The 21892-nt window shown below is 37.9% G+C and overlaps 1 protein-coding gene across 1 annotated transcript; it reads left to right on the plus strand.

The window, feature by feature from the left end:
• Positions 1-15512: 15512 nt before the first annotated feature.
• On the plus strand, positions 15513-16514 carry LOC135696990 (uncharacterized). The gene is made up of 3 exons (XM_065216535.1): positions 15513-15645; positions 15734-16093; positions 16156-16514. The coding sequence occupies exons 1-3, from the start codon at positions 15600-15602 to the stop codon at positions 16344-16346; spliced, it is 597 nt and encodes a 198-aa protein (XP_065072607.1). The 5' UTR covers positions 15513-15599; the 3' UTR covers positions 16347-16514.
• The last annotated feature ends 5378 nt before the right edge of the window (positions 16515-21892 follow it).

Raw genomic sequence — 21892 nt, forward strand, 5'->3', positions numbered from 1 at the left:
AAGTAAGACGTGACTACGACACCTAAGAACAGCAATTTGTCTATTTTCTGATATTACTCACAAAAGTAAACCTCAATTTATAGTAATAACAACACAGACAATAAGATATGTAGTTGAAAAGTCGTACTTCTTCAAGTTCATGAATCATTTGTATGACGGTTTTAGTAACCTCGTATATTATTTTGTTGATAGAAGTTAAGTGAAGTATTGTTTGAATTTTATCAAGTGCCGTCCAACGATGTTTTAAAACGTTACAACAATGTTCAGTTGCACTGCGATACCTTGCTGTCACCAGTAAGGTGGTAGAACTTCATTTTTAAAAAGCGATAGGTTTCTTACAGGTCACTCCCCACTTTGATTCATGTGTTGTTGTATTAAAAAAAAAAACGGTAAAGATTGATGATGGATTAGAGGTCGTGCAAATGGTTTGAAATGTTACTGTGGAAGCCTTTCAATTTCACCTACCGTTCCGATTCAAATTTCGGACGATTCAAATTTCGGACACTTTAATTTTAAATTAAATATTACATCCAGTTAGAAACAAAGTAATAATGTTAGATGATCGTGGAGGGCATTAGTCAAAAAAATTTAAAATTTACAAGACATGTGGATCATATTCGACCGAGATAATCAACTTTTAAAAGTGTCCGAAATTCGAGTTTAAGTGTCCAAAATTTGAATCGGCACGGTATATCGCTCTAACTTCAGTTATAGTTGTCCAAATGCTGAAAAAAAAATCTAGTTGCTATGACAATGATCAACAACCCTGTTGCTGTTATGGTTAGTTTGGCGGCAATTCAAGAAGGATGGGAATTTAAAAAAGTAGAAGGGTCTGTGCCTAGGGGCACGAACGGAAGCTTGACGTAGGACCGCTAGTGGACGGAACAAATTTGAAAATTTAGTTCTTTTAATTGATCAATCATCAATTATCTTAACTCTTTCCGTTTTTTATTTGTAAGCGTATCGAATTTGTAGTATTTATTTCAAAGAGAAAGTTGATGAAGAGAATCCAAGGGACTGTCAACTTGAGTATTTTCGATTCATCTACCCGACTTTAAAAGGTGTATTTTGAATTTTTTTGTTATATATGTTTTTTTTTTTTTCCTTTATTAACGAGACTTTCAGCCTTAGGCTGGTTCATCTCTAATATATGAATTTTTAAGTTTTGTGCATTTTGGTATTAGAGTGTATTCAATTCACCCCTAACAGGATTTCCTTCCTAATTATATGAAAGGGGCGGGGCGGAAAGTATCGTTTGTGCAGAATATGTAAAAAAGGAGGGACTTCAAGAGATTGCACTCGTGAGAGCTAATTTTCTCACAAATTTGATTTTATTGGCTTTCTGGGGACTGAATATACACCCAAAGCGAATTATTCCCACTTCTCTCAAATTCTATATGGATTTTTAACACTTCCTATCAGCGTGTTCTGGAAAATGGTCAGACGATGATTAATTTCACCAATACATTCGGGCCTACAATTCCACACCTTCTATAGATACCAAGTTGAGCCTTGATAGCTAGCTGCTTTCGGGAACTGATGACCTTGACAAATTTCCAAATAATAATCTTAACAAATTTATGGTGGTCCTGAAAAGGACCGTTTTGTAGTGATGGTTGAATAATGCTGAGCTGAGCACGACAAGCTACTGATTCCGATCCTAGCCTAGCGGTGGGACTTCTTCCTCTATCTCTATGGTTGCTCATATGAGCTCTGCAGCTTGCTGCTTGCAGGCAGCCTTTCGTTGTTGTTGTTGTTGAAAGCACTCCTGCTGCTGCTGCTGCTGCTACTACTGTTGCTGCTGGACTGGACACCACCACTTACGGTGATTGAATGAGCACCGTTCAGTGGGACCGCATCGAATTCGATTTTTAAGTCTGTGTTAGGGAATGCGCTGTTTTCAGACATTCGGTGATAATTTTGATCACCATTGCAACAGTTGGACATTCGGTATTTTTCAATAATGACCTATTGAAAATTAACTAATTGTTCATTTTAGCAGATTGGTAGATAAATTTTGAATCGTTTGGCTTGTTTAGAATTAAAATCTATCTGCTATTGGTCAAAACCTGACCTCTTTTCGTAATGCTTTGCATTTTGGTTTTTTGAAATTGCGTGGATTCTATAGATCCTGTGGAGATCTATCTAGCCCTGATATATGTGTTGGTAGAGGGAAAAATGTAAAATTTGCGGGAGACGATGTCTTGACACTCGAAAGCAATTTTGTGAAATATGAACTAAAACAAATCCTAGCTAGTTCTGCTTGATGATTTTGTTTGATTTTATTTATTAGTAAAGTCACCGGGAAATACCAGTTGGCGCTTTGTTTTTTATGATAACTCCTTACTTGAAAACAGGCAAAAACTCACAAACAGGCTGCCTTTTCATGGTATACAGTGTGATGATTCAATAATCAATAAATTATCTCAACATTTAGTTGCAAACCAGTCATAAATTTTGGTAGCATACAAAATATTCTATAATCCACATTAAATTTCACATGTAAGCGCTGATTGAAACAATCTTTACGACGTCACTACAAGGATGATTGATTAAACGAAAGAAACGAATCGTGCGGAATGAAAGCTGAGGGAAAACTAATTGCACCAATATATTCAGGCCTACAATTCCACACCTTCTATAGACAGGTTGAGCCTTGATAGCTAGCTGCTTGCGGGAACTGATGACCTTGACCAATGTCCAAATAATACTCTTTAACAAATTTTTGGTGGCCCTGAAAAGGAACGTTTTGTAGTGATGGTTGAGTAATGCTGAGCTGGGTGTTCAACACGGATGAGGCTGTCGAGCTGTATGTCGTTTGGAACGAGGGTGACACGCTTGGCATAGATGACCGACCCGCAGTGACTCACGAAGAGCTACTGATTCCGATCCATAGCATAGCGGTGCAGCTTCTTCCTCCTTTGATGGTTGCTTATGTGGGCTCTGCAGCTCGCTGCTTGCAGGCAGCCTTTCGTTGTTACTGGAGAACAATTTTCAATGCCACACGCCGAAAGCACTGCTACCGCTGCTACTAATTTCGACGACCGAACATCACCACACAGTGGTGTGGTCGTTGGGAGCGTGTGGTTCTGAGTATGGCGATGAGTGTGCAAAATATTACGCAATTCCATCCTCCCTATTTGCACGTGCCCGAGGATCGGAGGTGAATGCCACTTCGACTTGTTTCGTCTACTTACTACTCTCTGACGACTGTACTGGGGAAGCAGCATATGCGTGTAGATAATTGGTGGATTAGTTAGTTAATTCGACGGTTTTGGACAATGCTGGACATTTACCAGTTTTTCAATAGTTTCTTGTTAAAAATCAACATTTAGAAGCATTGTTATCGATGCGTAGCCATATTTCTGATCGATTATTGATAAAAATATTAAAATTGGACCAGGGGCAGCTGAGTTATTACCGTTCAAAATCTTTCTTAATTTGTTGCATGTTCCATTTTTGGTTTTCACAAAGTGTACCCCCATATAGAAATCAAAGACGTAGTCGTACGTCAAAATGCCAACATGCCATTTCATCACAACAACAGGCTTGTTAATCGTTTTCATGGAAACGACATATTTTTTTAGCGTTTTTATTTCTAGAACCAAAAGTTGAGCGACGTAAGTTAAATTCAATACTTTCCCATAGTAAGTCGTTAAAATTTCCATATAAACTTGAAACTATTTGCGCGACATCTAAACCTTCATCAATCTTTACCATTTTTTGCATAGATTCATATTTTGGGGTTATGAATCAAACTGGAGGGTGCAACTCAGCATTGCGAGAGGTGCGTTTCTGTTCTAGTTTCAAATTGAAACAGTCCTTCTTATAAAATACAACAGCATTGCGAACGGCCTAACCCGTCGTCGTTGAACGGAAAAAAGGGAACTCGGTGGGCAATTTTGTGATAATGAATTTTCACTGCAAATCAACCGCGAATTCACGAATTTCGCCACACCCAACTGCAAAACATGTTCAGAAGCGCTTTTGGTACACTTTCGATATAAATTTCGTTCGAAAACACTTAATTTTTTGCAAAAATAGTAGCAAGTGAACCAACATCAACACCGATCGTGCCGAGCTCTTTCACGCACCTTGTAGCGCGTAAATGTATTAATTGTTTGAAAATAAATAAAGAACGTAAAATGAACTTGGACGTCAACCATGCCGCATTTAGCTCGGAATGTTTGCTCTATAAAAGACTTTTTGATCAGAAGAATAGCAGCTTGCGTTTCAATAAATAGCAGTCAAGTTCCAGGAATGTGAATCAATTCGATTGTTTGTATTTGAATATTGCGGGGTTGTCAACAAACTACGTAGCATTACGTCAGATTGTTGAGGAACAATGTCTTCTTTTAGTTTTGTTATCAGAAACTCATATTGTAGAAACCGAAGCTTTTGATCAGTATAGTATTCCGGGATATATTGTTGCTGCTGGTTTGTCACATTCTAGACACACTGGCGGTGTTGCTATTTATGTCAAAGAATCAGTTCAATTCAACCTTCGTACCAACGAAGTTATTGATGGCAACTGGTTCTTGGGCATTACAGTTGTACGTGGCATGAAGATGGGTAATTTTGGTGTTTTGTATCATTCTCACAGTTCTAGTGACCAGCGTTTTGTTGAAGTTTTAGAGAACTGTCTTGAGACATTCCTTGATTCTAGTAAATTAAATATATTGGCTGGTTATTTTAATATAAGTTGGCGTGATAACCATAATTCGAATCATTTGAAGCGTTTAGCTGAGTTTTTTTAATTTAAAGCAAACGGTAAATGAATATACGCGTATTTCCAGGCACAGTAGAACTTTAATTGACCACGTTTATTCCAATTTTTATTCCATTTGTTCAGTTACGGATACTGATTTGAAAATAACCGATCATGAGACCTTAGTGATTAATGTCTTAGACCATGTTAACGATAACGATAATTTTGTAAAATTGAAGTGCTGGAGGAAATATTAGAAGCAAGCTGTTTTGAATCTTGTTGAGAGGAGCTTGGATTTTCCGTTCGCGACCGGTTTTTCATTAGGAAAATCGGCTGTTAATGCTAGAGTTATTCCAAATTGCTTGCATGTCATTGGCCACATCTTGCTGGACCCTATTAATGAATCATTATAAACTGGACATGTGCCACAAATTTGGAAGGAATCCTTAGTGGTCCCTATTCAAAAAATTGCTGGAACGATTAAAGCCGAAGAGTTTCGTCCCATCAACATGTTGCACACATTAGAGAAAATTTTAGAACTTGTTGCTAAAGGACAGTTGTTGGAGTATTTAAATAGTAATAGTTTGTTGATATCAGAACAATCGGAATATCGGGAAGGTCATTATTGTGAAACCGTGTTGAATTTGGTATTAGCGAAGGGGAAAAATAACTTGGAGTGTAAAGATACGATTGTTGCTGTTTTTTTGGATCTTAAACGCGCTTTTGAAACAATTTCTAGGCCCTTATTGTTAAGATCAATCAAGCGCTTTGGAATCAAGAGTACTGCATATAAATGGTTTGAAAGCTATTTGTCTGACAGAACTCAACGGACTGTTTTTAATGATTCTATTTCCAGTCCCGTGGGGAATAATCTTGGAGTGCCCCAGGGAAGTGTATTAGGGCCCCTGTTATCTATTTTGTATATTAATGACTTGCGACGTGTTTTACGATTTTCCGACATTAATCTTTTTGCAGATGATACTGTGTTATTCATTGCAGCTAAGGACTTAGATGATGCCGTTTTGCACTTGAATGAAGGTTTGCGTTCTCTAAGTATATGGCTGAAGTATAACCAGTTGAAATTGAATACAAGTAAAACTAAATTTATGGTAATTTCGCGGAATCGAGTAAATGAGAACGTCTCTGTTGTAATTGATGATGAGACTATTGATCGCGTTCGGGAGATTAAATATTTTGGCGTGATTATTGATGACAAACCTAAGTTCAACTCTCACATTGACAATGTCATCAAGAAAATTGCCAAGAAGTATGGAATTTTATGTCGACTGAAAAACGACTTAACTATTGCCAGTAAAATACAGCTATACAAATCAATCATCTCTCCTCATCTTAACTTTTGCCCTTGCATTTTATGTCTGGCCAATGCAACACAGATATCGAGAATACAGCGCTTGCAGAATAAAATAATGCGTTTGATTTTGAGATGTAATATATTCACTTCCTCAACTTTGATGCTAGACGCCTTACAATGGTTGTCGGTGAAGCAAAGAATTGTATATTTGACTATGGTGTTCATTTTTAAAGTAGTTAAGGGTTTGCAGCCTCGATAATTGTGTGATCGAATTGAAAGAGGAAGTGACTTTCATAGATATAATACTAGAAACGCGGTTGAAAAAAGAACACCACATTTCTTGACTAGTGCTTCACAAAATCCATTATACTTTAAAGGAATAAATGTTTTTAATTCGATGCCTGGACATATCAAACGTTCAGCAACACTTAAAGCATGTAAAAGACACTGAATTTAAAACGCTAAATCTGTCGTTTGAACAGTGATCCAGTGATTTTTTTATGAATTGAAAAATGTTATCTCTAACGGATTGTTCTATATGGATAGCTGTCATAAAGACTTTTTTTTTAATAATTATTGTAGCACTGCAAAAACTATTTCTGTTCGCCACGATGGTGATGATGGAATTTTAATATTTGATTTAATAGTAGATTAATTAAAAAAAAAAGTATTCTACAAAGGTTTGAGCCTCGCGCGCGTATGACGGATATAGAGGACTGAATTTAATATTTGATAAAAAAAAATGCATTTTTGAAGCTTGATTGGAAGATACCTTGAGCTAGTAGTAAGTTTTCTGGCAAATGTCGGGGGTTCGTGAGCATTCCTGACATTGCTGAACATTAGGATAGTATCAGACTGCGGGGTTGCTAGTGTAATAGGATGCTTTGTTGATTGTTCACTAACTCTTGATTACTTGTAATACTTATGAATATTTTAGGTGGACAAAAAGGCGAACTAAGAGGTGGACCCTGAGCTTTTCCTCATTCATATCGCTGTGAAGCAACTGTAAACTCTAGAGGAAATTTACATCTGTAACTGAAACCAGATTTTGTTTGCCAACCTGATTAAAATGTCATATTTAATTATCCTAAAGATAAATCGTCCAGCTCAAACCTTTGTAGCGGTAAGAGGTGGGACCATTATCATCATCATCATCATCATCATCATCATCATCATCATTATCATCATCATCATCAAATAAACTGATATTAAAAATTATCACTAGAGGCGCCGGTGGTGTAGTGGTAAGCGTGATTACCTCTCACTCCAGCTGGCCTGGGTTCAATCCCAGTCGGCGCCGCCGGGATTTTTTGAGGCATAATATCTCTGATCTAATAATAAATGATTAAACACAGCATTGAATTTTTTTTTGTAGGAATGCTGGATTTAGTCACAGTAGAAATCATCTGTTTTTAATCAATCCTTTATTGAATTTGATTTATTTCTATGGATATGCACGTTTGGAAAGTATCATCACAAAGATTCTGCACTCGATGTAGAGTTTAAAGCGGGAAGCGTTGTTTTTCTTATCTATTTATTGAGTCAATTCGTAGTAATACGAAAGACGAATCAAGCATTTAGTATAAGACCTTCAAGAAACCTAACAACACAAAGTCTGGAAATGGAAATGTTTTATTCAAAACGTCAAGTAATTCAAGAATATCGAGTGAGACCAATCTTAGTTTTTAATCTAATTTTTGTGAAGTACGAAATTTAATTCAACCGTTCCGGGTTATTATAATGCTAGGTATATAATCTTATAAGCATTTCTCCAAAATTTTGAGATAGTGTAAACGCTCCTATAGTTGCGGTCCGTTAGAAGCGTTAGGTTCCTATAGTTGTGTATTGAGTCTGAAACCTAACGCTTCTAACGTACCGCAACTATAGGAGCGTTTACACTATCTTAAAATTTTGGAGAAATGCTTATAAGTTTATATACCTAGCATTATAATCAGCGTGTAAAGGGCCTTAGAAAGTTTGTTTACAAATGCTTTTTTATGCCGTAATGTTATGCCTGAATTATAGATTTGTTTTCGTTTTTGTATTCGGTGTTAAGAATTTAGGTGAGCACGCTATGTGAAACATCGTCAAGTTTAAGTAGCCTAAATTAGCTTCAAAGCAGAGTAGAACCATAGAGGTAACTCTAAGACCACTGGGTCCCGAAGAAAATCATTATTATTTTTGGCTCACTCAGTACCAGAACAACGGTCCCAAGCAGTCCCAAGCTATTTCACTCACCCCTGCATGTTCTGCATGAATCCACACACCCCTGATGTTATCTGTCAAACTTTCATAGCGAATCAAAACAAACATAGTGTAGTAATAGAATTTCAACTAGAATAGGGTACGTTAATCGTTTGCTTGGGACCAATAGGCTACTAAAGTGGTGAGCCAATTTAAAATCGTTAGTTTCGTATTGATTGTTGGTAGAACTCCCAGTAATGAATTCTTAATAACTCATTCAAATTTCAAATTATTTCAAGCTTACACATTCCTTATCATTTGATAGCATCGTGACCAACTCAATCCATAAAACAACCATTCACCTACCTCAATCTACCCAAGCAACATTTTAAGTTTTATGAAATACTACAAAGCAACTATAAAACAACATTCATAAAACCCAGGTCAAGGTTATTTGGTCATTAATGCATCCACCAAAACCTAATTAACACTAGAGTATGTCTAGTTGGCCCACCCCTAGAGAAGGTTCTGAAGGGTGTATTCTCGAAGCTCTTCAATATTGATTTACTGCAAAATTTTGCTGAAATCGACTTGAATTTTTCATGCTACTTCGTCTATTCTTCGAGATTTCCTTGTCATAAATTTGGCATTTATTAACTATGAGGAACCATCTTTTAAGCTCAATTTGTAAACAGAGTAATTGGGGAGTGAATGATGCACTTTAAAAAGCCTAAAAAGGAACAATAAATGCTTTTTGCTCTAATGCAAAACCGAATGGTTATATGGTTGCTTTTATAATGATAGAACACGTTTATAAAGTATGTCATCAAGACATTTATAAACAATTGGTAATGACGTTTATGCTTACAATTACAGAACAGTTTTAAGGAGGGAAAGATAACTGTTTTAAATTTATTTTTAACACAAGACAGTTTTGACTTCCTGGCCAGACTATAAAAGGTTTTTAAAACAGCAAAAAGCTGAATTACTAAGCAGGAATGTTTTACACTTTGAAATGCTATATTTAAACTAAATGGATTGGTCATTGCCGTTATAAAACCATCATAAATCAGAGTGGATGCTAAATCGTTACTGAATTGTTACCAGGGTAATCATTATCCCTTCCCATGGCGATCATGTAGTCAGTCATTACCTCTCGTTTACTATCGACCTTGGATTGACTTGCGATCTCACTGCCCCACACTGCGCTGTAAAATGAAAATGAAAATGAATTCATGATTCAAAAACATCATAACAATAACAAATTATGCTTTGAAAGCTGAATAAACTATTAACTTGTTATAACACACAACCTACCAATAACTTAATAAGGCGTTAGCGGCGCCAGTGATGTAGAGACAAGCGTTATTGCCTCTCACCCCAAAAGGCCTGGGTTCAATCCCAGTCGGCGGCGCTGGGATTTTCTGAGGCACAAAATCTCTGATCACGTCTTCTTTTGGAAGGGAAGTAAAACCGTTGGTCCCCGGTCTATAACTTGATGGGTCGATAGGTAGGGCCCAAAGGGTGGGAGCCAGTGCTGCAAAATCTCGATAATACACGGTGATATTGACAATTCTGCTTTGGTCACTCATTTGAGCTAACAGTCATCGTCAAGGCAAACCATGTCATCAATGACACTGCTGTTAGTGACAAACATGTGTAGATTTCTTTATAAACTAAATTTGTAACAAAGATGAGGGCATACGGTACATCCGTATTTACCGTTGAACTGTTTTGAACACAAAACTTCGCATCGTCCAACCGAGTCCATACAATCTTGAAGAACCAGTATTTTGTAGTGTTCCGATCCGATTAGAATTCCTTGCCGGAGTCAGCCAAATTATTTTTAAGGTTAACATTACATTTAAAAAACGAAAGCTGCGATCCATTTTTACCTACACAGCCTTTCTCCACACGGCCAACAGAAATAACACATGGAGTAAGTTCAGTTTACTCACTTTTGAGTCAATCTGTGCAAAAAACATAAAAATTGTACTCAGTTTCGGAAAATGTGGGGGAGTAAATCAAACACCACTTTTGCCGAACGTGAGTATGATATTGTGTGTTTTTTCTCACTCACTCCGTGGGTTATTTCTGTTGGCCGTGCATCACTTTCAAGCTACTGATCCGTGCGATTGAATTGTTTTTTTCCCTTGATTTGTTTTCCGTCGATCTTGTTTTCCGTGCTGAACTCCAATGCTACCGACGCCAGGGAGGCAGCTCCCACGCCTGGACCCTATCGACCCATCAACCCATGAACCGGGGACCAACGGCTTTACTTCCATTCCGAAGGAAGGTGTGATCAGAGATATTATGCCTCAGAACATTCCGGCGGCGCCGACTGGGATTGAATCCAGGCCTGCTGGGGTGAGAGGTAATCACGCTTACCACTACACCACCGGCGTCGCTAGGTTGAATTGTTGTGCGCGCTGATTTTTTAGCACTAGTTTTTGTGAAATTATATCAACGAAATGGGAAAGTCTTCGAAATGACAAACAGTGAAAAACTTTAAGAATGAGGCCAACTCCAAAAACTTGGAGTTTCTGCTGGGTGGGCCACGACAGGTAGCTTTTATTCTTCAAAATTAACCTAAAATGTGTTATTACCCTACGATTTTTTTAGAGATTTTTTTTTCGTGGAACATGAAGATCACATCCAAGCAAATCTAGCACAAAATCGGCAACCGAAACTGAAAAAAAAAAACCCAGTAAAATCTCGATGAAGGCGCCAACCTCAACCGTGAGGATGTCCGTCTCTCCCGTTTCGCTTATTAACATGGATCCAGACGACAACCAGCATCTAGTTTTCACTGGAAATCCTATGTATGAGTGCTCATTGCAAGACAGCCTATATTACGTGATATAGACTGTAATGTGAACGGGGTATAAAGAGCCTCAAAATGAACCTCCTCCAAGCCTGGGATTCAGATTCCGATGACGACAGCGAGAACAACAACACCACATTTAAAAAAAACGTTCCACCGAAGGGCTGTACCAAAACATACGCCTGCAAAGCAATTGCGCATTCAACTTCCAGGACTGTCAAACGTCAGCAGGGTGCACTGTCGATGGAAGGATCTGGTAAAATATATGTTCACGAAATCGTTTTATTTGCTAAATCTAATTAATTTGCAGTTGATTCTGAACCAATTCCCACTCCTGATCCAAGTTCATCAGTCGGCATCGGTGCAACTCTTTTCAACCTGGGTGATCCAGTCTGGATCTCTAGAAGTAGATATTGAAAAGACATCTGATGCTGAACCTGCACCCGCTTGCGTGAAGCGTTCCTCAGTTCCACCTGTGCAACCAGGAATAACCGATTCGAATGGTAAGTTTGTATTCTTCTTTTTTGTTCAAACAAGGTTTTAAGTCAGGAGCTAGTATCTCCTGTTTCAATTCTTACGTAACATTTGGAAACGGCCTATAATTTTTTGAAATAAATATTTTTACTCGCTAGACCGAAGCACGTAAACAAACAACATCATCGACAAAGGCAGAATTTTCCCTACCCGGTGGTGTTGTTGTTTTGCTATGGCCTAAAAAAGCTTGTTTACAGAAGATTATCGGCCGTTTTCAAATGTTATGCCTGAATTCTCGAGCAAATCATCAAAACTGTGGCCTGATGGATTCCGTCGTCGAACGGTAACTGGTCGAAGTTCCAACAACCCTCATGGACGTGTCGGAGGACAAACGGATTAATCAAATGAGCCATCAGCGTAGATTCCATTGGAACCGGAAAAAAAGTTTCGTTTGTTGAAGATAATATATTTATATAATAAATTTTGTAACCTTTTTATTGAACTGAATATTCTTTTCAGATCGGTTTGAAGAACATCGTCTGTATCAAGGAGATACAGTTAAGGCGATACATGGCTCGCCTTATTTCCTACTATGGCAAAACATTATATCATTTCGTTTGTTTTCCTGTCCAAGTAATATCAATTTGTTTTTCGTTTTATTTTTACTTTTTGTGGAGTTGAATTTCAAAGAAAAATGTTTAGTTTTGATTTCTTCACCAACTGTGCGGAAATTGAGAGTTTTTTTTTAAATATGATTGTCACTTGCAGAAATGTATTTTGACAAGTTAAATAAAGGGCGAACACGAAATTATTGCGACACATTCAACAGGGCATAACTTTTTTACCATTGGGTAAAAATCAACCAAATTTTGCACACTTTCTCATTGATGTGTATTGTGTACATGCTGTCAAACTCGAAGTCGTGTTTTTCGATTCAACGAAAATGGAGGTGAACCAACACGAGTTGAGAGAACAAATTCTTTCCAACACCTGGAATTTCCTGACCTGTCGCACCGGCAGTTGGGAAAAATGTTGAACATTCACCATTCAACCGTCTCCAGAGTGTTGAAGCGGTTGACGTTGGACCACGGCAAAGTAGCTGGAAGAAAACCGGGACCGGAGAACAAAAAGACGGAGGGAAAGGTGAAGCGGATGATTAAAGCAAATCCCAACGTCTCAAGCCGTGATTTGGCTAAAAAGATCGGCATGTCGCAGAGCTACGTCCAGAATGCAAAGAAGAGAGCTGGACTACATACATGCAAGGTACAGAACTTCCCAAACCACGATGAGCGGCAACAATCGACGGCTAAAACTCGGGCACGGAAGCTCTCCGAGAAGATGCTGACAAAATATGGCTGCTGTGTGATGGACGACGAAACGTATATAAAAGCCGATTTTAAGCAAATTCCGGGGTTGGAGTTTTTCACCGGCCAGAGCAAGTTCGATGTGGACGACAAATTTAAGAAGAAGAAAATGTCGAAGTTCGCCTCCAAATATTTCATTTGGCATCATGCCACTATTCTAAAAGTGTCCTGGAGTGGTATGAGGCCAATTCTGTCCATTTTGCTCCAAAGGACATGAATCCGCCAAACTGTCCGGAGCTGCGCCCGGTGGAGCAGTACTGGGCAATAATGAAGCAGGAACTTCGGAAGAGGAAGAAGACAGTCAAAGACGAGAAGGACATGTTAAGAAAATGGAAAAAACTGAGAAACTGGTACCGGATGACACTGTAAAGACTTTGATGGAGGGCATCAAGCGAAAATGCGTTCAATTTTACACTCAAGGCTCCATCGATTAACTTTTCTTTTGATTTTTGAAGTAAATATATGTATAAAACTACCCTAAAATTTTGGTTTGATTCTAAACATTATAAGAAAATTGGCATGACATTTTCGGTGTCGCAATAATTTCGTGTTCGCCCTTTATGTGGTTAACCCATAAACTGTGTAAAATAAACATGAAAAGATAAATTAAGTTGGTAAGGGTAATCTTAGTTATTGACGACCAAATGAATGATATTTTGAGGAAGGTTTTTTTGAGGATCAAGTCTGTCATTGACTATGTGAAAAACATTTTTTTCAATATCGCGCGAAATTCTGTCAATAACAACGACAAATCTCAGCAATATTTAATATTATTAGACATTCTGAATTTTCTTATTAAAGTTCATTTGATGATGATCATATCTCATTAGTCTAATTTAATAAATAATTGAAATCTCTAATTCACCTAATCAATCATAGCCCATGCTTTATTGAGTACCTGCACTTGTGCTTGTAATCTCAAACTAAACGTGTTTCATGTACTTTTGACTTTGACCTGTATTTATAATATCTTAGTTCGACCCAGGTGACACCTTCAAGTGACTAAAATGCTTCACTTTGAAGCTAGTTTCCTAGCTGATTTTTATCGAATATATGTTATATGCTCCAATTATGCTCACACGCTTCCACTATGTCGCACAACAAAAATATGTATGGGTGTGTCACAATAGAAGCAAACCACAGTGGAAATCCCGAGCCATAGTTCAATCATTTATCCCAAATCAAAATGAAGCACATACGGGAAATGGCTCTAATGTTGGCCTATGGATCTAAGATTGGGCCCAATTTTATCTAGATGAACGCATCATTAGGACGGTACTTATGGATATTTTTGGTCGCTATTGAAATTTAAGTCGGTTTCTGAATTTATGTATGGGCCCAAATTAGGAACATTTAGGCTGACATTACATCCATTTCTCCTAAAAGATTAGTTACAATACCATGTACAAACATGGTGTTTAACATTGTTAACTGAGTAATGCTTCAATGAAAGCTTGTCACACAAATAGAAAGAGCACTGTTGAGCACTTTCTGAAATATTTCAATGGTATAATTCCCTTGCAAACCCAAATAAATCTATCTGCGTAAACATAAATAAAATAAGAGTTAGCTTTCTGGAAAGAAACAAAGAATCAAAGATATCAAATACTTCCAACAAATTTGGACAAAGACGGCCACCACGATCTGAGGAGTCTGTACAACCCCTAATGGATCAGTAATTTTCGGTAATTTGATGCAAACACCGAATAACTAAGTTTTGACTTCGTGAATTTTTAAATCATATTTCATGAATCTGAAACAATCAACTACAATTGAAATATATTGTAAAATTTGTGTTTTTTGTTTTCATTATTTTACATATCCTAATATTTTAATGAGGTTATGATCATCCGGTTCGAATAAAAAATGAGCCGTGGATCATTCGCTCTCCATACATTGAGGCCAGTAAACCTAAGTATTTCATAAGGCACGACTTATGTACGACACTTATGAATTCCATAAGCGTGAGTTATGAACGATACACGTTTAACATGAGGTTGTTCTTTTACGCCTTTAGACTTTTTCCCGATCGGATTGCATATCTCTATGAATTAGATATATACATGATATTTCCAATCTGCCTCTTTCAAAAAAATTACAAAAGATCATAAGAATGTCATATAATTTCAATACAGTATTGAATATATATATCAGAATCTAACTTTTTAAATTAGCATAGTTGCTATTGCAGATGAAATCCTTCTAAATCTATTCCATTTGTATTGCTTCAGCAATGCAACATATGACTAGAAGTAGGTTAAATCCTCCAAAATCCCTGTTTGGCCGACGTCACGGCGGTATGAGTCACACCTTCCATAATCATACATCTTCGATTAGATATAGGCTAGTCAGACCCGTTATCACTAGAGACAGTGTAGATCGATGTGTTTTGTACTGATTTTGTTTAATCAGTTAGGAATGTACTGAACCTAAAACCCTGTGACTTGTTGGTATGCTTCGCTTCATTATGAGTAATTCTGGTCCTTACACAACGATAATTTCAGTAGCAGATATCGAAACTGATTTATCGTAATTTGGTTTGGTAGTGGTGATTGTGTGTGTGTGATTGTGACTGTTATCTAGAGGTCGAAGCTTAGATTATAGTCGTCGATATAAAGGATGATTTCCAGGCAAGTCCCAAATCATTCGAAGTTTGTGCACTGAAGAGTTCAGCAGCAGTAACGATCATAGGAAAGTGGGAGTTGATTGGACTAGGATTATAAAAAAGTTAAAATGAAGCTACTAATTGGACTGTTGCTAGTGGGACTAGCAATCGAAGGTGTGTAGTATTTCTGGAAGACTTGTAGTGAATTGTGAAAAAATGGCTTGCAGCATCTAATATATGTTTTTTTCTGTTATTTGTGAAGGTCGTGCACAGCTCACCTGTTTCATTTGTGACAATTGTGGAGATCCGTTTGATCGCACTGGACAGACTGCACAGAGTTGCCCACAGTCAATTATTACCCCAGTACCTCCTCCAATTGATGGAACCACTGCGATACCACCACCACCAACGCCAGGGGGACCGGATCTTACACCACCAGCACCAATAGGACCAGGGACTGAACAGCCAACTGTGCCGCCACCTGTGCTACCACCTGTGCTACCACCTGTAGTGCCAGAACCGGGACCGGAAGATGGTCCAATCCTCACCCCTCCTCCAATTGGTCGCAGGAAGAGACAAATCGTAAACCCAGTCTCTCATCGATGCTTCGTTATGACTCACAGTACGAAACAATCATCTTTGTGTCAAATAAGATCCTACTTACTAATAATATTCCATTTACAGATGGAGTCACCCGACGAGGATGCACCCCTCATGGAAACGATCATATGGAAACGTGCCGGACCATAAACGCAGGACAGCAGCCCAACGAGTGTCGCTTGTGCGATTGGTCCGAGTGCAACAGTGCCAGCGGAATAACCGCTTCGATAGTAACACTCCTGGCAGCTGTATTAATTGCGCTAAGGTTGTTCTAAATTGTGTTGACGTGATTAACCGAGATGAAATTACACCAATGTGCCAATCTCCCTCTAACCGTGTGATCGTTATTATTATAGTCGTCGAAAACCAATCACCAGAATGCTCATACTCAGCACCCTTTAATTTGTCTAGCGAGCACTATGACAGCGTAGATCAATGATAAACCCATACAACAACAAAAGCCTTTTGGGAATTCAATAATAGTCAACCTGTATAATATTAAGTAAGTGTAATAAATTCTATCGCTAGTAACTTATTGTAATCGGCATCTACTCACTCAACGTTTGCAATCAGAGCTTCTCTTATCGCCGCCGAGCTGGTGGCGATCGATTAGCTAGACCTCTTTCCATTTCCTAATAAATATCAATCACTGCGCAGCGGAGAAGAGCGATAAGTTTAAACATGACAGCCGACTCATTGAAACGGATTAAGCAAGGCGTGTAACGTCCGTCGCGTCCGATATCAATGTATTTATCATTTGGAAATCGTGCGATAACATGTGTTCGATGCCTGCGTTTTACTGTTTGTACATTATCTGCTAATTTTATCGCGGTGTGGAAATTTGATTTATCGACTACAGGAAATGGGGTGATTAATGTTTCAATGTGTACGCTTTTGTGTGACATTTTGCAGTGCAAAATGGTCTGTTATATAAAGCACATTTCCAAAATTTATACTTTGACTGTATTACGTATTACCTAATATTCAGTCGAAGACAGTAAATCGATTAAAATGTTGTGCCTTTCAAGAAATCAGTAAGCTCGCGGTAAATAACATTTTGCTCAGAATTCGAATCGATTCGGTCGTGAACAAAGTTGTTCAGCGTAGTTTGCCCAATATTAATTTCGGGTACCGACAACATTGAGCAATGGGTGAATTCTTCAGGGGTATTCTTTAGATTCGGCGTAGTAGTTTGCATCCATGTCTATCACGCTAAAGGTCACGAGTTCAAATATCATCCCGGATAACTCACGAATGACCTAAAACGTGTTTTTAGTGACTATATTTTAAAAAGTAAGAGATTATAGCCAAGACACGACCGTAGATTTGACGTAGGATTACGAAAGGTAGTTTTGATGTCACAACAAATGTATAGTAAATATAAAATTGATTTCTCAACTCGTTATCAGTGAAAATGTTCGATAGGTTGAAATTCGGAAGGAAGCTGAGAGTTCTGTTTTTGAGGTGCCAATCCTGGACAATATGTCTTGAATACAAGCTCTTATTTGAACTCTTTAGTAAACTCATTTATCAATCAAAAAATATGCGAAAACTCATTGTAGGAATTTATTGCTAAATTCAAAGTGTTTCTGGTCCAATAGGCCTTTTCAATGCACCACCAACGTAGAGTGTGCCACGCGAGTTCGAGAAGAAACGTCAACCAAACCGTTTGTTTACATCAGAATAACTATTTTTCACAACGCAAATTAAAGCATTTTTCATTCAAAATCTTGCCAATTTCCATCAGCTATTGTCTTATCGTACGATTTTCCACTGATATGAACTGATTTGTACCTTAACTATTCACACACAAGAAATCCGGAAGATGATAACCACTAAGGCACTTTTCTAATTTTCAATTTTTCTCAACAAAAATATTCCTCAACACCAGCAGGATTTTTGCAAAAACGATACAGAATTAAATTTTTCAACTGTAGATTAAGTTTTGAAGCATCTCAAATGAAACAATTTATCAGGAAAAGTGAAAAAGTGTTCCACTTCCTATGTCTCACGGCAAAAATTTCTGCTCACAACACTCTTTTTGACGTTCTCATATTCAACACCAGAGGTTGAATCGATCGCTTAGTTTTTATTAAAAAGGCCTATAGACAAATCCAATAGAAACTGAGCGATTGTTTCAGTCTCTAGCTGGTGAATAGGGGAACTCTCAAAATAGTGATGATGGCGGAAATGTTCACCGTGAAGCATTGGCAAATCAAGGTTGGCACTCGCGGAGAATAGAAGAACTATGAGAGTGATGATGGAACAGAGAACAGACGTCCAACTTCCACCAGAAACTTGTGTAAAGATAAGTGGGAACGTCGCCGTTACGTGTCACTAGCATCTCCTGATTTCCTCTATATTTTTTCCACTTTCGAACAATTTGCCGCTAGTATCGATAAATTTTCTGTTGAAAATTACCACTCGGTGCTACCGGCGCTGAGTGTCTAGTGTAAGTTGTGCGCCATCAGGTTTTTTAAGTGGGAAGTGGTCGTTAGTGGCGCTTAAGTCAAATAGGAATCTTTACACTAGTTTTTAGAGAAATTTTGTTCGAGCCTCAACGTCTGTTCTCTGTGATGATGGTTTCAAAATTTTACACGGTGAGGTATACAAGTGCAATCTTCAAATGCTTTTATTTTGAAAATGGAGCATATTATTTAAATATTGTTCATGCTACGCTAGTACAAAACTTAAGGACTACTTAATAGACATATAATATAGAAAAAAAAAAAAAATTCTTTTCAGATTTTTATGTGTAGACATAGATTTCAGCTTTTCTACAACTGTAGCGGCAACCAGATTTGAATAAAATGCTCAATTTTCAAAATAAAAGCATTTAAAGATTGCACTCGTATACCTCCCCGTGGAAAATTTTGAAACCATCATCACTCTCATAGTTCTTCTATTTTCCACGAGTGCCAACTTTGATTTGCCAATAGGTCTTTTTAATGCACCATCAACGTAGAGTGCGCCACGCGAGTTCAAGAAGAAACGTCAACCAGACCGTTTGTTTACATCAGAATAACTATTTTTCACAACGCAAATTAAAGTATTTTTCGTTCAACATCTTGCCAATTTCCATCGGTAATTGTCTTATTGTATGATTTTCCACTGATCTGAACTAATTTGCACCTAAACTATGTACACACAAGAAGTCCGGAAGATCATAACCACTAGGGCATTTTTCCAATTTTCCATTTTTCCCATCAAACACATTTTTGAACACCAGCAGGATCTTTGCAAAAACGTTACAGAATTAAATTTTTCAACTGTAGATTAAGTTTTGAAGCATCTCAGATGAATCAATTTATCAGGAAAAGTAAAAAAAAGTGTTCCACTTCCTGTGTCTCAAGGCAAACATTTCTGCTCACAACACTCTTTTTGACGTTCTCATATTCAACACCAGAGGCTGAATCGATCGTTTAGTTTCTTTTGAAAAGGCCTATAGAGATCTCCAAGCGCAATCTCACGAACACTTAAGTCCAACGTTCATATATAAAAATGAAGAAGAAGAAGAACCAAAAAGGTATCGCGATATCACAACTACTTAAAAAGGTAGCGCACGGTCTCACGCACACTTTTGTGCATCTGGAGAACTCTATAGGAAGAGGAAACATTTTCACCTTTCCTGATTAATTTATCCACGGTAGGTGCTTGAAATCATCATCCGCGTGGAATATTTTGTTTTCTGTTCGGGTTCGTAGTGCTCCGGCTGGTGCTTCCATATATTTTTGATGAGAAAAATTAAGATTTATAAAATTGATCTTCCGGATTTTTAATGTATGGTTATTTCAGCTGTAAATTAGTTCAGATCTGTAGATAATAGAAAAATAAGACCACTCCCAATCGAATTTTGCAAGTTGTGCAATAAAATATACATTATTTTGAATTTTGAAAATCGTCGTTATGATGTACAGCTCGATTCAAAGTCAATCTGGACGCACGGTTTAATACACCACCGCACCGCGTGTATTATTCCACTGGTGGTTGGAACGAAGAAATTGGTGAAAAGTTTTTCTCGATTGATCGACGCATCCCGAATAAGAAAATTAATTGTGCACAAACATCTAGAGAACCCTTCGGGGTCTGCCTTAAAAAATAGCAAAAGTGTTAATATTCCCAAAGTCAACGGTGAGTCTTGTAATCAAACGTTACAAGGATACACTGAGTGTGGATAGTCCACATCGCTTCTATCATAAAAGTGGCACTAGGGACAAAGTGCTGAGGAGAAAGGTGTTAAGGTACGTGAAAAGCAACCCAGGTATCTCCATACGTGATTTGGCAAAGAAATACGATTCCAACTTCTCCACCGTGCGCAACATCCTTTCAAGAGAAGGATATAAGTCTTTTTGTGCCATTAAACATCCGAATCGCTCCCTGAAACAAAATTTAGTGGCCAAAAAGGAGCACGATTACTATACGAACGAGTTTTGACGAAATTTGATGGCTGTATTTTAATGGATGACGAAACATATGTCAAACTGGATAATAAACAAATCCCCGAACGAAAATTTTACCTGGCAACTGGTCGTGATGATGTCCCTTCCAGGTGTAAATTTGTGTTTGCTGATAAGTTTGCTCGGAAACTAATGATTTGGCAAGGAATCTAATGATTTGGCAAGGTTTTCATCACATCTCACACAATAAAGGCGAAGGTTTACATTAAAGAGTGTCTGAAAAAGTGGACTTTACCCTTCATTTGGCAACACAAGACCAACGTTATGTTTTGGCCGGATCTAGCCAGCTGCCACTACTCTAAGGAGGTACTAGAATGGTATGCTGCGAACAATGTTAATTTCGTCGCCAAAGAGATTAATCCTCCGAATTGCCCTGAGTTCAGACCGATCGAAAAATATTGGGCAATTGTCAAGCGAAAACTTCGAGGATGCGGTAAAGAAGTGACAAATGCGTTTAAAGTGGAATAAGTTCGCCGCTACAGTGTCACCAGCGACTGTGCAGATCATGATGGCATCGATCACAAGTAAAGTGTGACAGTTCGTTCGAAACGGTGAAATCTAATAACTTGTTATATATCGTTTGAAAGCTGAACCTTTTGATTGACGTTTTGATCAACCGTGTATATTGTTTAACTCTTGAGTTATGATCACTTGAATGCGTCCAAATTTACTCTGAATCGGGCTTTAAACAAATGGATTGGATGACATTTCCTCTCAAAATCGGCTAGCGCACTGTACACTGGTGGTGCATGAAAAGACTTAAAAGAACCTATTAACATGGTCATGTGGTAGGGGAAATGGCTCTAATGTTGGCCTTATCTAAGATCTAAGATTGGGCCCATCGTTAAAAATCTGCTATTTATCAGTTTTATCTAGATGAACACATTGGGACGGTAGTAATAGATATTTTTGGTCACTATTGAAAATTTAGTCGATTGCTGAATTTATGTATGGGCTGGGTCATTATCAAAGAGCTTTAGGAGTGATGTGGCTGGCAGCAAGGCCACAATATTATTTATGGTGGTCCTGAAAAGAACCGTTTTGTCGTGATTGTAGAGTAATACCAACAATCAATACGAAACTAACGATTTTAAATTGGCTCACCACTTTAGTAGCCTATTGGTCCCAAGCAAACGATTAACGTACCCTATTCTAGTTGAAATTCTATTACTACACTAAGTTTGTTTTGATTCGCTATGAAAGTTTGACAGATAACATCAGTGGTGTGTGGATTCATGCAGAACATGCAGGGGTGAGTGAAATAGCTTGGGACTGCTTGGGACCGTTGTTCTGGTACTGAGTGAGCCAAAAATAATAATGATTTTCTTCGGGACCCAGTGGTCTTAGAGTTACCTCTATGGTAA

This window comes from Ochlerotatus camptorhynchus, unplaced genomic scaffold (genome assembly GCF_037179485.1).
Source record: "Ochlerotatus camptorhynchus isolate MF236.1 unplaced genomic scaffold, CSIRO-AGI_Acam_v1.1 ptg000064l, whole genome shotgun sequence".
NCBI classification, from domain to species: domain Eukaryota; kingdom Metazoa; phylum Arthropoda; class Insecta; order Diptera; family Culicidae; genus Ochlerotatus; species Ochlerotatus camptorhynchus.